This window comes from Lissotriton helveticus, chromosome 11 (assembly GCF_964261635.1).
Source record: "Lissotriton helveticus chromosome 11, aLisHel1.1, whole genome shotgun sequence".
Classification (NCBI taxonomy): Eukaryota; Metazoa; Chordata; class Amphibia; order Caudata; family Salamandridae; genus Lissotriton; species Lissotriton helveticus.
The window spans coordinates 977,311,869-977,327,415 of NC_136072.1; the positions used below are offsets into that span (position 1 = coordinate 977,311,869).

General features: G+C 43.7%; 1 protein-coding gene across 1 annotated transcript in view; it reads right to left on the minus strand.

The window, feature by feature from the left end:
- Nucleotides 1-15,547, minus strand: part of MYO18B (myosin XVIIIB) — a 1,710,199-nt gene that overhangs the window by 1,512,117 nt on the left and 182,535 nt on the right. Inside the window, exons 10-11 of the mRNA XM_078665559.1 lie at nucleotides 13,933-14,075; nucleotides 9,063-9,163 (exon numbers count right to left, since the gene is read on the minus strand). Of these exons, the coding sequence (XP_078521685.1) occupies nucleotides 9,063-9,163; nucleotides 13,933-14,075 (244 nt within the window). The remainder of the gene's footprint in view (nucleotides 1-9,062; nucleotides 9,164-13,932; nucleotides 14,076-15,547) is intronic.

Here is a 15,547-nt window from a genome sequence, read left to right on the forward strand (position 1 = left end):
TCACATTGTGGGGTTTTGTATTAGGGACAGTGCCCCGAGGGTGGAAGCAGAGCAGATGGGCTGAGGAGTCAGAGAGAGTGGTTGGGCTTGGCAAAGAGCTTAGCTATAATTGAGGATTCTATAGTCTTGGAGAGAAGTGAGTGAACTTCTTTGGAAGTCACCGCTGCTGACACCTTTGGTTAGGTTGAGTTATTGTTGAGTAGGGATGTCACTTAGTATAGTGTAGGGACAGATTAATTTGAATTTATGTCTATTAGACTGATGAGTACCAGAACTCAGGTTATAGCAATCCTGTTCAGTCTGATGGTTCTGGAATTGATCCTTGTATTATTCATCAATCGCTTGAGGCTTTTTCGTAGGATTATGTTTGTATTAGTGCCTGTTTATCTTTTGAACCTCTTGCTGAGGTGCTTGTACCTTCAGTTATTTTTGGTTATGTAATAAACCTTTAAATTTAATTTTGGTCAGTGGTTCTTGGGGAAAGCAATTGGGAGTCTAAATTTTGTTTATTCTCATATGGCAGATTGCCTAATTCACTCTATGCAGGTAAAAAGTTCTAGTCGACCTGTGACGGGATTCTGGAGAATGGCAAGCAGACTCTAGAGGTAAAATCCCGCCTTTCCAATAGGCCAACTAGACATATGTGTGAGATCTTAAGATCTGATATCACTTCTTGTGATGTCACTTTCTGTGAGGTCATGGGTTGTGATGTCACTTCCTGTTATGTCACATGTCGTAATATCACACACTGTGAGTCACACGCCATGGTGTCACCTGCATACTGCCTAACTTGTTAGTATCCCCAGTTCTTTTTTTAGGACTTGCGCCCTGCCTTCAATGGGGGCCCAGGGGCCAAAGTAGAACTCCCTTGAAAGTCTCCACCACTTCTGCTTGAGAAAGGAAGCTGAACTCTGCTGCTCAGTATCAGTGTTCTCTGTGGCAGAGGCCTCCTGGTTGCGTACAATGGCTGTACTGGGAGGAGGCGCACCACATGCTAAGCCAGAATGACAATGGCCAGCCAACATGCCGTCCTGGGTTGGCGAGGGCCTGCTGAAGCCTCTAGTGTTCTGTAGAGCAGCGTGAGCTAGCCCCAACAATGACAAAAGTACAGAGAAATAAAATGGTCCACATCTGGCCTCAGGCATTGGGTTTCAGGAACGGGCTCAATGCCCAGATAATAAAATGGGTTCTCGTTCTCCTGTTCTATGAATGCTTTGTCTTTCATTCATGGTGCACAACCTCACAGTGTGTTTGGGAAGCTGAAGACACATGGAAGCTCGAATCGCTTTGTGCTCGAGGGCCTAAGAGGACCCCAAGCTTAGCCACAGCCAGACATCAAGCCAGGCACAAGCCTTCAGAGGCTCAACCACCTCTGGGGGCTGTGGCCTTGAGGCAAGATGTGCCAAATATGAGAGCCTTTTCCTTGTGAAGCTAACATTATGTTTGGCTATCTTCTTTCCCAGGTTTCTTCCTCCTTGTTTTTGTTCTGCAGTCTTATGGAAACATCATTTGGATGGTATTTGACTCTGATTGCACCCAGAGGTCCTTTCCCTGCCTTAAGCATTGAAGACATTTCTGTTTAAATTCATTCCAGCAAAAGTCACAGGCTTATAAAAAAAATCCTATCCGGCTTACCTCACATGGTTCTAACGCTTATACATTTTGACGGGGCCTTATGTAGAGCTTGGCAGTCATCCTACTCCAAGTACTCCGACACAACTGCAGCAGAGTACCCTGTCCATTAAACTTGCTGTTCAGTATCTCTATTAGAGTCGGGGGAACCATATGTTTCTGGCATTCGAAACCTTTTACTGATGGCCCGGCTGACAAAGTGATGTCGGTCAGTGGACATCATTCCGATCAGACGTTCTGACATCATTTAGGCAGTCTTGGCCAAGAAATAGGATTATTGGTTCCCACACACTGGGGGAAAAACCTCTCAGCGCATGAGGGACAGTAATGTTTTTGTTTTTCAACAACAAACTCTGATCATGAGTGTGCATAGGCAATGGTGCTCACATAGCAAATTTTCAGTGCCTGTAGGGACAGAGATTTCTGCCTTCCAGGCGTAGAATGGGAAATATGATGGGTTGAGGTCACCAGTGCATCAGCCCTCTACTGACCTGGTGGAACAGAGTAAGCCCATTGAACTCTAAATAAGTCTATTTACACAGAACCTTTTCTCTTTACCATATGAAGTATACATTGGATTAATAACATGTGTATTCGTAAGGCGCACATTCACCCCCAAAGGGGCCTCTCTTGGCCCTGAATAACAGATGCTTATTGTTACCCAACTCAATGGTACTCATTTTACTAACCTCAAAAGGATGAAAGGCTGCATGGACCTGCCAAGAATTGAACCTGTGACCATGAGATCAAACACAGGTCCCTGCTGTGGATGCGTTAGTCCACTAAGCCACCAGATCCGGCAACTTCTTTCTAAAACTGATTTAGTTATTTTAGCCACAAGGTCTTGCATGTTGAGACTGGAGTTGATACTATTGTAGAGGCGATGCCCTGAGGTTTGCATTCTTCAAAGTTTCCGAGGAAAGCAGGCTTTACCCAGGACTAAGAAGTAGGAAGTAAATTGTTCTTGACTTAAATTTCAGGGAAACTGCGACCAAGCATTTCTCAAAGACTTCCTTACATCTTCCAGAGACTGTGTGGTATGAATGGACATACAATTAGCTGCCAAGTTTCCCAGGTCCATGCGTGATGTGCTGTTCCAATCCAAGTTTTCCCCTTTGAGTTCGGGGTCGTGACGTTCTGTTTTATAATGGATAAACAAGACTACAAGTCCTAAAATTGTAAGAAAAAAGCTAGAATGGAAACGGACATCATGCATGGACCTGGGAAATTGGGCAGGGCTGTATAGATCACAATTGTATACAACAAACCTGGAATGCCCTCACAAATAAACATAAAACTTGGAGTAGACGGTAGTCCAATTAGACGAATTGTACAGTTCCCAGAAAAAAACTGAACACACTGTCGGCTGTACTGTGTACAGACTTTCAAAGGAAGATTAGCAGTTTTAATGTAGCATCATTCGAGCTCCTATGCTGGCATCATATGCACGAGCTGCAGTCTAAACTTCCACTTTGTCACAGACCACGACGCATAAAAGGCTTGTTATTTCTGAATGCCATGTCCTTAGTGAAATTATATATTATTTACAGGTTCTGACGGTAAGTGAACTCCCTGCTGCTTCAGTAGTGCAGTGACATTTCCTTGAAGTTCACATCTGACATGACATGCATGTTGTCAGCTTTCTGAGAGGGTGACAAAGTGATAAATAATGCATGAGATGACAGGAGGCTGCAGAGAATACACTAAATGATAAAAGTGCATTTAAGAGTTGAGGAAATGTAACCAAAACGGTACGATGCAAAACAAGTAACTCATTTCTCAAACAGAAGTAATACCTAAACCCCGGTCAGAACTAGACCCATGCAGGCAGTGGTGTGATGCAATATGATGGAGCACCCCCCTCTCCCCCCCCCCCCGCACCCCCCACAGAATGTGATGATGGCCCTCAGCGCCTCCCGTATCTCACAGTTATTTATACCACTTGGGGTGAATCGAAGCCCTGAAGGTTTGGGGGCGCCTCTCTGCTGTAGGGACTGCGGGGGCTTGCATTATGCTCATGTGCACAGGATATTACGGTCCTCATTTATGAACGTTTTGTGCGTTTAACGTGATGCAGACAATATTCAGTTTACTTTTGCCTTCCCAAAACTCGCATGCACAGAGCTAAATTGCTTTGAGCCGCAGTGCCCCAAAACAAGACTGCTGTAAGCAAGTAAACTTGAAATCTAACTCTGAAACTGTAAAGGGATGGATGCTGGGCGTATGGCCTAGAATACCCCATAATTACCCAGGGGCATACCCAAGGTGCGTCTAGTGGTGTGTAGCACCTCACAAATCATAAATAAGAGCAGTACTTTAAATGGGCCAGTACTCTCCGGTACTGAGTACCAGCACTTTTTTACTTTGAGAGAGAGAGTACCTGCACTTCTTGAGCAAAATGTAATACTTTTAATTGGAGAGTACCTGCACTTCTCAGAAACAAGAAGGTACTCTGCTTTGTTCTCCCTAAGTTGGCAGGGTATGCCCAAACGTGGGACTCTTGCTCCCTATGACACTGGAGTCAAGCTAGCCTGGCTGAAGAGGGGTGTTATCCTGAGACTGGTCCTAGGATGCTTGTTTCTGGCCCAGGGAAGACCTAGCGTGGCAGTTCGGGTCAAGACTGATTTGCATATGGCTGGGTCTGAACTGGGGTGGAGAAGTGAGCTAAAGAACAATGATGTATTCAACCCAGATCTCTGACTGGGGGTGAGCGTCTGAAAAGTTTCAGTGCTCCGTGCATCATCTCCTTGTGTTTACTCTGTTATAAATTACCTGCACTGCTATTTTTCCATTTCAAGCACCGAATAAGAGGAGAGAGATGATGGATGTTCACTGCTATGACTCGGGCAAATGACAATGTATCAATAAGACAATTTAACGCGCGCGGTATAAATGTTTTTAACATAACATAACATAACATAACAACATAACTATAACTGTCAATTCAGAAGGCTGGGAAAGTTTTACAAGCACGTTTTCAGAAATTATTGTTGGGTTCCTGTCAACCTCTGTAAGTAGTAAAGATCAAAACATCATAAACACACATTCTGCTGTCATTCTGTTCTCCACTCAAGTCCTTACTATCATCACCGAGATGCATCTTCACCTCTCTAGACAGGAACTCCTCTGCTCTTCATACTTAAAAAAAACGAAAAAGCATAGGCACCACCACCGTCCCAAATTGAGTGTACTGAAGTTCTCTGTCAAGAGTCATTTCAACACTATTTAGAAATATAGAGGCTGGAGAGTAGTCACAGGTTACTAAACAGTGACTGTCTGAAAGTACATTACATTAGCAGAACTGCAGTCAAGTGAGGAAAGAATAAAATCCTTAACTTTGTAACAGGGTCCTGTTTTTGAAGTGTCACAGCTTATTCAGAAAATGAACTGCCACATCCGCCTATTAATGCCACATGTTCTCTGGCTTAATCTCTCCGTCACAAAAATGGGATGATACAGAGATTTATGACAGTCCAATATACACTCTCCCATATAACAGAACAAGTTCAAAAAGGTATACTGCTCCGATTATGGCTTTGAGATAATATCTTAAAAACCCAGAGTACCAAATGTTACTAGGAGCGTCTGCTCCTAGAAGCAAATGCCCTCACCCACCCCAAGGTGTCATGCTTCATCATTGAGCCTGCTCCTCGCTGGGCTGGTGCTGCAATGCCCAATGGGCCACTTCACCAGTGATCTTTTGATTCACCTATGAAGAACTGGGTAAATAGGTGAGTCCCAATACCAGTGTAGGCAAATTGGAATGAAGTAAGTTAAAATTGACTATATACATGTTGCGGTCTGTTTAACACCTTGGCTGTGCTGGACAGTCCGATCGCGGGCGTGGTCATGACGGCTCCTGGCCGTCATTAGCACACGCCCACCGTGACGCATGACGACCGGGAGCCGTCATCAGCGCCGAAGGGGTTAATAGGGGATAAAGTGTCTTTGTCAAGATTTTGAAATGTAAGAAACTGGGAAAAATTATGATTCCAGTTTCTACTATGAATAACCACCCTCTGATGCAATACCAATGTGAGATTAAATCAGTAAAGTTTATGGTCAACATGTTTCATGCCTCTGCTGTCCCATAGGATCAAGTGGCATTTTATCCAGACCTATCAAAGAATACCTAATCTATGCTCTGTTTAGGGATCCTGACTGTGTGATAGAACATGACCCACACCTCTTTGAAGAACACCAGAAACATTGGTAACCCCACCAACTTACACTCCTTTGTGTAGGTTTATATTTCAGTACTAGTGACCCTCGTAAGTAAAGAAATGGGCCCCTTGGAGTACGTGGATGGCCCGGTCTCAATATATATTGTGAGACCGATCAGGTGGCTGATTCTCCTACTCCTTGTCTACGTCCTCGGAAATTGCTTCTATGAGCAGACACTCTTAGTGACGTTTGGTGCTCTGGTGTTTTAAATATATTACCTCGAAAACATCATCGGAACAGTGTACCCTTTTTTATTTATTTAATCTTTCCATCAACAGGTAGAACCAGCACTGGGACTGCTGAGGAGTCAGCCTCCTCAAGGCTACATTATGAACAAAAACTCAACTCTTGTGAGGGTAAGGTTACCAACAAAAATTCCTTAGTCAGCTTTGGGGCTTAAAGGTTCATCATTCAGAACATTTAGTTCTAGGTCATGGTTACTTTTCTGCCACCCACTTGGAGGAATATATAGAGAGACATCGTCCTTTGTCCTCAACCAAGCATACATGCAGAGTCCAAACACGGATATTTGCTCACACTTTTACACAAGCATATACACATAACGAGTCCTAAACATTAACATTTACGCCTTTATACACTAGCATACTCTCACACAGAAATGCAAAGTTAACATGCCCACCTCTCCCACAGCGTATGGCTCCAGGGTCTTCTCTAGGTTCCAGGATCAAGTCGTGCAGCTGGTGATGGGTGCAGGGGTTGTCGTTTCTGAAGTTGGCCTAGCAACATGGGGCTTTGCCTCTCTACAGAAAGCTGAAAAAAAGAGCTGTGCTGTATCTTCCTAATGCCAAGCATCAGCATGGAGCAAATGGGTAGATCAGTTAGGTGAGGAAAGCAGAAGAAGGTACAATGGGAGGTCGGAGGCTTGCAAGGCAGGGTGGTGGCATCGTCAACCCGCTGCTCTCACAGCTTCAGGGGGGTGACGTTGACACAGTTTGTCATGATTATGTATGAGCCTGTTCTGTCTACATCTCTGCAGACAAACGGTTAAAAAAAATAAGAAAGGGAAAACCATAAGGGATGTGAAGCTAGTCAAAGTCAAAGGGGCCCAAACAGTGCAAAGATGAGAGGGAGGTATCTTCCATTGGTGCAGAAGGTGCAGTGGCACCGGGATCCAGAGGCCTAAGGAGCACACTGAACTCTATTTATTGCTATATTTTATCATTCAAGTAGCAGCCGGGGTCTACACTCGGTACAGAGAGTGTGAGATTGGGGGCTGGAAGGAAAAGTGAAATGAAGAACATATGAAAAGTAGAAAAACTGTGACAATAAAGAAGGGCCAAAAGGATGAAAGATGAATGCAAGTGTGAAATGATTGATGGATGAAAAGTAAAACAACATTGCATGGGTGGGTAGAAGAAAGAATGGCTGAAATGATAAAAGGTTGGATTAATGTGTGGATGGATAAATGGATGTTTGGATGAATAAATGAATTGATAAAAGGAGAGTGAAATGATATATGGATGAAAAAGAAGCGATTATGGATGGGAAAAGGCTGGACGAATGGCTGGAAGCATGAGTGGAAGGTTAGAATGATGGGTGAAAGAGTAATCATGAAAGGGTACATAAACATAACGCTAAAGGAAGGATGGATGGAAGCATGAAGAGATAAATGGGTGCATGAAAGGCTTAAAGGATGGAGCGATAGATGGACGGAAGGCGTGATGAAGCGACCTTATTTAGAGGGAGTAGGGCGTTCTCATTTCGCTCAGTCAATGGCATTCAAGGAATGGATCGAAGTGGGGGGATTTTAATTTTCTGGCTACTCCCTTGAGGTAGGGGTGTTGTGATACAGCCTGAAATAAGCAAGAGCTCTGTGAGGCAGAAGCCATCCAATCATGGCCCAGGGAAGGGTGAAGCAGGACAGTCCTACCCTGACTACCCTGTTGTCACAGGGTTAGGAGGGTTCAGCAATCTCACAATCTTACTGATTCTATGCACGCCTATGCCAAAGTGTATTAAAATGGATCATAGATATGGACCACAGCCCTTCCCCCTGATTCAGACTAAGGGCCAGATGCATCAAAGGGTTTCGCCCATTCTGTGTCTATGGGAAAATGTGTTGTTGCATATGGCCCTATGCTCCTAGGCACTACACTGACAGTGTGACTGATGTTTTCAGCCATTACTCGGCATCATTTCTTTGGGGCTCATGTAGGGCTGTCCGCGTAGGTGGTCTACTAGATCTCCACACTTCTGAAGTGAGCCTTTCTGCTCTGGGCAAAAACAAGGACAAACTGGATTGGCAAGTGTCAATGACAGACAGCCCAATATTAATGGGTTGTCAGAGAGTGGAAGTCTCATACAGAGATGCAGCCACCATTGCACATGAATGAAAAAACTCATTCCTTGCTTCAATGAACCTTGGGTCATCATATTCAGCGTTAGATCCACGATAATGGGCAGGTTTTTAATCACAAGGAAAAGATGAGTGGGAATTTCAAACTTGAGAGATGCCAGGTTTCCAGTGGGCAAAAGTGAACTTGGCCACGCACCATGATATTTTCTTTCGTGGTTGGACTCATCTTCACCCACCAAAGACTCATTTAATTATCAGATACCAACTAACCTGAGGTAACGTTGCTATACTTCTCGAGAGGGGCTGGTAGGATTTTCAGCATGATTGGATGTAACCGGCATTTGTTGAAATTCATCCTGACGCCGATGATTGGTCTAGCATGGGTCGAGAATTACAACACAAATGTGAGGAAACAAGATTATGCCCCGTGGAAGCCCTGCAAGATATGTGGCCACGATCATCCAGGGAGAGGAGAGAGGCAATCTGCTTCCTCAGTTTGAGGAAGAATCTAATCCACTCCAGCACAATGCCGTCCCACGCTTCACTCAATGTTTGCATGCAATTGTTTACTTCTAACACCTACTGCATTAATATTTAGAAACAATATAGGCACATCACATTTTTTTAAATTCCAAAATGTGCCTTTTGACTACTTTATGTACGCTTCATACTTAAAACAATAAATATGTTTCATAGCAGCTTCACTTCACTATTTTTTGCAACAATCAAATCCCTAAATCACAATGGCATATGGAGATTTCAGGCATATCTTGAATGCAGTCCTCCAGCCACATAGACCTACGGAAATCACTGGTGAAATGCAGATACAATAGATTTAAAGTCATTCTGTTAGTCTTAACAATCAAAAGATGCCAATGTGCAACTCTACCTGAGATCCATGTCCACGCCAGCTAACATATAGGCAAACACACGGAAGTTACTTTCGCCTTCTGGTTGTTGAGTAACACGGAATCGTTCCAACAGCATTGTCTGAAAAAGATAAGTCTCAATTTTATTGTGTCACTTTTCAATTTTCCTTCTTATTCAACAGATGCTCAAAACATGTTTTCAGTCAATGAAATTCATCTTGGGCGCATTGCAGCCTGCAGTAAATTATAGTCAGAAGTCCACTTTCCTCCTGAAATCAGCAGAAACCACGTCAGGGAGTTTCTCCTGTTAACTAGGGGTGGGCGGAGTTCGCGAAGTATCGCTACGCGTAGCTACGTGAAGTGCACTTCGCACTACGCGACTTACGCGTAGCACTATGCCAACTGCGTAGTATCATGTTTGCACTGTGCAAGATGTCGTTTTCAATGATTGCACAGTGCGGACAAGCATCCGGCACTGTGATTGAACACAGCATCTTGCACAGTGTGAGCTGTTCTTTTTTGCCGCTCGAGTAGATTTTTACTCGAGCTGCAGCTTTCTCAACACCGACTGGTAGTTTCTCATCACGAGCGGTCGCGAGCATGTGCGACCACTCGCAATGAGAAACCTGACCTCCCCGCGTTGAGAATCTCACCGGGAGGTTTATTTTCCATGCTCGCGATCGGCAACTTGATGTTGCTGATCGCGAACAAGGAAAAAGTCTTGGGAGGATGTCATTTAGCTTGCTCGCGGTCGCCAACTTGACGTTGAGGACCGCAAGCAAGCAAAAAATGACCGCTGCACTACGCTACGCTACGCATGTTTGCACTGTGCTACGTGCAGTTGGCGTAGTGCGAAGTTGCGCAAACTTCGCAAACTAAGCGAGCGTAGCGTAGTGCTTTGCTCAGGGTTACTTTTAACTTCTAATTCTATGCAAAAGATGGTAGACAACAACCAGTAGTAATTGTTATTTACCACTGGTGGCAAATACAGCCTATTACAGATGGAGAGAATACCACCAATCAATAGAGCCTGCCCTGCTGGATTACTACTGGTTGTACAACGACCACCACTGTTTATTGCATTAACACTGAAGTGATTGTTATATGTAATCACTAAACACTCAGGTATTGATCCAGGTGTGTTTTGTTTTGCAAGGGCCCAAACCCTTCCAATGAAACTAAAATATAATTTTTTGCTTTCCGGCATTTTGATTGTACATAATTAATCTTAACTCCTTGCGGTACATATTCCAGTACTGAACTCATGAGCATGTGTGTTCTACTGATTGTAGATGTATTAACCCGTAATACTACCACTGATGGGATTTCCATACTACCATCAATAATGCATACCTGCAATATCACCAGGCACAAACATCAATGGAATGATAACCTTGACGGAGAAGTATTTTGCCCCTAGATGTTATATGTCACAAATAGTACATCTAAAAGTGATGGTTTAAATACAACAAATCGTAGTAGAGACATTTCAAGTACTTCTGCATACATCATATAAAATAAATGGCTTTCAATGTTTTCAATCTTAACCTGGAACATCAAAAAAACTCTACCTCCTTCCCCATCTATTATCCTGTCTCTCTCAGAAAGGAAGCTCACTCACTGTATAATTAACCCTGCAATTTTCTCTCACACTTTCTCTTTTCTCACTATGCATTTTTTTCTTAAAACAAAGATTCAGTGAGAGTATTTCAGTTTTTTAAATGAATAATAGGCCAGATATAATAAACTGTTTTGTTCTCACAGTGTCTTTGAATCCCAAATTTCCAGACTTTGTGACTACAAAACCCAAAGAGTCAGGTCTAGAGTTTGGCAGATAGCACTCCATCCGTCAGGATGACAGAAGATATTGTCTACTCCACCCTGATAGACTAGCGTCTGGCAAATTTGGACATCAGAAGCCCATCAGTGATCTCTACCTTGACAAAATCTGCTGTCTTGGAGGTTCCTGTCAAGGTACAAAAACGTTGATAGATGGTTGCAGTCAGTTTTAATGGCCATCCACCAAACTTTTAAAAACAGATCGATTTTCAAAAACAAAATCCGAAAGTGGGAGTTTATTATTGAAAAACAAAAAACAGATGACCACCTACACCCAGAGAGTTTTTTCATTGGGTATGAGGGCCATTATTTATTTTTGTTTTTTTGGTCTCTGACCGCCAGGTTTTACATTGGAAGAAACTTTACAGATAGAAAAAAAGATCAGGCAGTCTATCCTAAGTAGGGTGGGCAATGTAAATGTTCATTCTCTGACAGCCACCAATCCGTTGGGCTGTTGCAAGACACTTTCCGACGATGCAGCCAATGGGGACTCCATCAACTGAAAGCTGAGAGTCCTCCTGACCCTTAAAAGGGAGGGACCACGGACCATAATTTGGCAAACGTGATGGAGTATCCTGTCTGCCAACTTTTAATCATGCCCAAAGTTGCAATATAGAAATGTTACATGGGAAGTCGCAAACGTCTTTGTGACTCATTGTGCACAGATTATAACTCGTTATGAGTTATTAGGAACAAAAGGCTAGATGTAGGTAGGCTATTACCGGTCGGTAATGGCCGAATTCGGCCGTTACCGACCGGTAATAGACTTTTCCTATGTAGGAGGCTTTTTTACAGATTCGGTAAATAACAAATCTGTATTTACTGATTCGGTATTTACCGAATCATCATTTACCGATTCGGTATTTACCGAATCGGTAAATGAGGTGTAGGAAGCACTGTAAACAGTGCTTCTGGGCTTTAAGGATTCGTTATTTACCACCTACTATTAGTTGGTGGTAAATAACAAATTCCTATGTAAATGCAAATATGTGCATTTACACCTGTGCCATGTGACAGACATACATGCCCTTAGGGCATGTATGTGTGCCACATGTGCACACAAGCACTAATCAGGGGTGCAGCAGGGTGTCAAAGTGACACCCTGCCACCCTTGACTTTTTCCCAATTTTACTGAATCGGTATTTACCGATTCGGTAATTGACATTCATTCCTATGGGCCACCAGGCCCATAGGAATGAATGGCAAATACCGAATCTGTAATTACTGATTCGGTAAATACCGAATCTTACCGATTAGGTATTTTTTACCAAATTTTTATCTACATAGCAATTACCGATTCGAAAATACCGAATCGGTAAAATTCGATATTTTCGAATCGGTAATTTACAATTACCTACATCTAGCCCAGAGTGTAAAATGAGCATCCCCTTTACTAGTGATTACTATTTGATTGCAACTGCAGTCACAAATTATTGATTGCCTGCAAACACCTGAAAGGGGTAGTATCCATTTACCTAAATGAGGAACCTGTCTGTGCAAAAGAGATTTTACTTTGTGAATACAGGCTGTGAGCATTGTGCTGGGTACAGCCCTGGGGACGCTCGCTTGCCGCAACCTGTCTCTTTAACGTGACAGGGACTGCACTGAAGATAATTTTGCAAATTCAAATGCAGCAATGAAGATTTGCTTTCTCCTATAGGTCTCCTGCACTAGATTTGCAACCCTTCTAATACTATTCACGTTAGGAATCCTGCCACAATAATATGTATGAGGCAGGATAAAGTCAATTTTTTGCGTCAACTTATTAGTACCTTTATTGCAGTGCAAACTAAGGGGCCGATTATGATGGCGGACGGACCTGAGTCCGTCCGCCACCATAGAGTAGGGGGGAACGTCCGCATGGGCAGCGGCATTCCCCCCGTGAAGATTAGGATGTGACCGCCAGGGTGGCGGTCACATCCTCTATCTTTAACATAGCGGCGGGTGCAGCTTCAAGCTGCACCCGCCGCAATGTTAAAAATGCATACATTGCATTTGTATGCAGAAAGCGGCAGGCACCGCGCGGTGCCTGCCGAGTTCTGCATACAAATGCAGGGGGGTACCATAGGTACCCCCCATGTGCACCCCCCACCCCTCCTTCACCTAGGGGACCCGCAACGGGCCCCCGCAGTGAAGTTCCACATGCTTTTCCACAGCGGAAAATCCGCCGCGGAAAAGCATCTTTTCAAGCACTTCCTAATATGGTGGACGGTGTCTGAGAGACACCGCCACCATATTAGAGCTTTTCCGCCGTGGTTGTAAGCCAACCGCAGCGGAAAAGCTGCGGACGGAAACCAGGACCCACCAGCCATCCTAATGTGGTGGTGGGTCTTTGGTGAGTCCGCTGCGGTTTTTCCGCATCCTCTGGGCCGGCGGTGGCTTCCGCCGGCCCGGAGGATGCGGAAAAACCGCAATCATAATAGGCCCCTTAGTGCAAACCAGTCGCTGTGCAAAAACCACAAGTGCTTGTGACTAAAAGCTCAGTTCACTGGGCTCAAAGATTCTGCAGTCAGTCTTATCCTTCGTATTTGGTAAGTGGGGAGCTCCCTCAGACTCCACTGCTCAGCTCATTGTAGATCAGTGAAGTCCAAGGGTGCTCCCCAATCATCAAGTACTAAGGAGACTGGCAGCAGAATCTTTGAGCCCACTGAACTCAGTCACAAGTAGGTGTGTGCCATGGACACATAATTAATGGAAGTGCAACTCATACTAAAAGCTCATGAAATTTATACCAAACTCAGAAGTAAGCCACATTACAAAGACGGATGGGCGCCAACATTACTCCCTATGAGCACCAAAAGCTGGAGCCATAATAGAAGTAATTACGAAAAGTAGCACCAGTTTCTGTGTAGAGGGAAGAGTGCCCCAGAAGACCCAGCTATTGATATTTGTGTCATCATAAAATAACTATGAATCATGATACACTCACCCTAGGAATACCATTTTAAGAACAATGACTCTGAGGGTTGTGTGAATCATACAATTGTGAGCCTGTGTATTTACATGAAGATATATGAAGATTGCCATGGTGGCACCTGGGGCGGTAAATACCTGGAGATGGGCAGCTGTCACTCGGCCGACAGAATTGAAGTCCAGAGAGGTGACCATCGAGAACCGCGTAGAGTTGCTGCCTTGGCTCGTTGATACAGTGCCAAATGCTTTCAAAATTGTAAACATCGCTTGGATTTTTTCCACTATAAAATCAAATGTATGTTCAGAAATAAGTTACTCTCATTTTGTTCATAAAAAGTCAACATTTGTTTAGTATAATGTAAAAAGGCAAGGTCTTATTTTCACAAAATCCAATCATATATAACAGAAATAGAAGACATGCAGTGCTTATGTTGAAAGAAAATTGATGTCTGCAATTTCACTGTATTGCAAACCATAGGCTTTATTCACAGTTTGTCGGACGGGACACTTCGTCAAAGCGTGACAGATATCCCGTCTCCTACATTGTAAGTGGCGTAAGCTATAATGCATTTGTAATATGGCAGAAGGGACATCCGCCATGTTTGAGACGAGTATCCATTCCGCCAAACTCTAAACAAGGCCCTATATGTTGTATGGTACCTTTAAATCAATGCGCAGTCAACCATTAGTAATAGTTTGTACCCAACACACAGGAGAGGAGAAGGTAACATACTGGTGTGTTTGACAAGAATCAGCCCATATCTAGGCTAGAGGTATCAAAAGTAGGTTCAGGATTACCACTTGACTGCCAGACATTTAGAATAATCACATTTTTGCGTTTCCTTTGGATTAATCACATGGATATTTACCCTAAATGAATGCCCTGCAAATATGGTATTGATGTTGCGCAGCTGGACCTAATAGGCACACCTCCAATCTAGGCAACATCAGGACATGATGGTCTAAACCCACATACTAGTGCCAAGTACTCGAACCTTGTCTGCTACAATGTCTCAGCATGCGATTTAAGGGATTGTTGTGGAGGTGAAGTTTTCAGGATGCCTTGCAGCACTGTGGGAGTAACTACTGCTTTTGGGTTCATGATTGGGGGTGAATTTATTTTGGAGCTATGGCAGTTTGAAGGGGTCTGCTGTGATAAGCTGCTTGTGTTATTATAATTCTCTGTGCCAAGCTGGGCTTTTGGTGCAGAAGGTGGGCACTAAGGAGACCCTCAAGAGAAACTTTGAAGATTGCAGTTTCATGGTCACAAACGTGATTCAGTATGTTATGGGCTAACTGCTTACATCTGTGTGGAACTTGCAAGGGACAAATTTAAATCATGGCAAAACTAACTCAGCTCTTCAATCTTCTGAGGTCAATCATTTGGTAATAGTAAGACCTACTATTGAAAGCAGTATAAAATGTAAAAACTGGCAGAAAGTGATCTATCAAAATCAAGTTATTATTTTTACAAACAAATGCACAACACGGCAGCAGGCAGCCACTGACAGCACATATGGGGGAGGGAGTGGCTGGTTCCATGAGTAAGAATGATACTGACACGAGGGCTACATTTTATAAACCAAGCTACACTTGAGGATTGCATGGAAAACTGTCATGGCGGGCATGGACGTGGTGTCAAATGTTGTGGAAGATGGCGAGCTTCCGTATGTAGCACGAATAGCGTCTGAAATCCTGATAACTCATGCAAAGATTGCAATTCCTGCATCACCCTAGCTACATCTCATCAGTG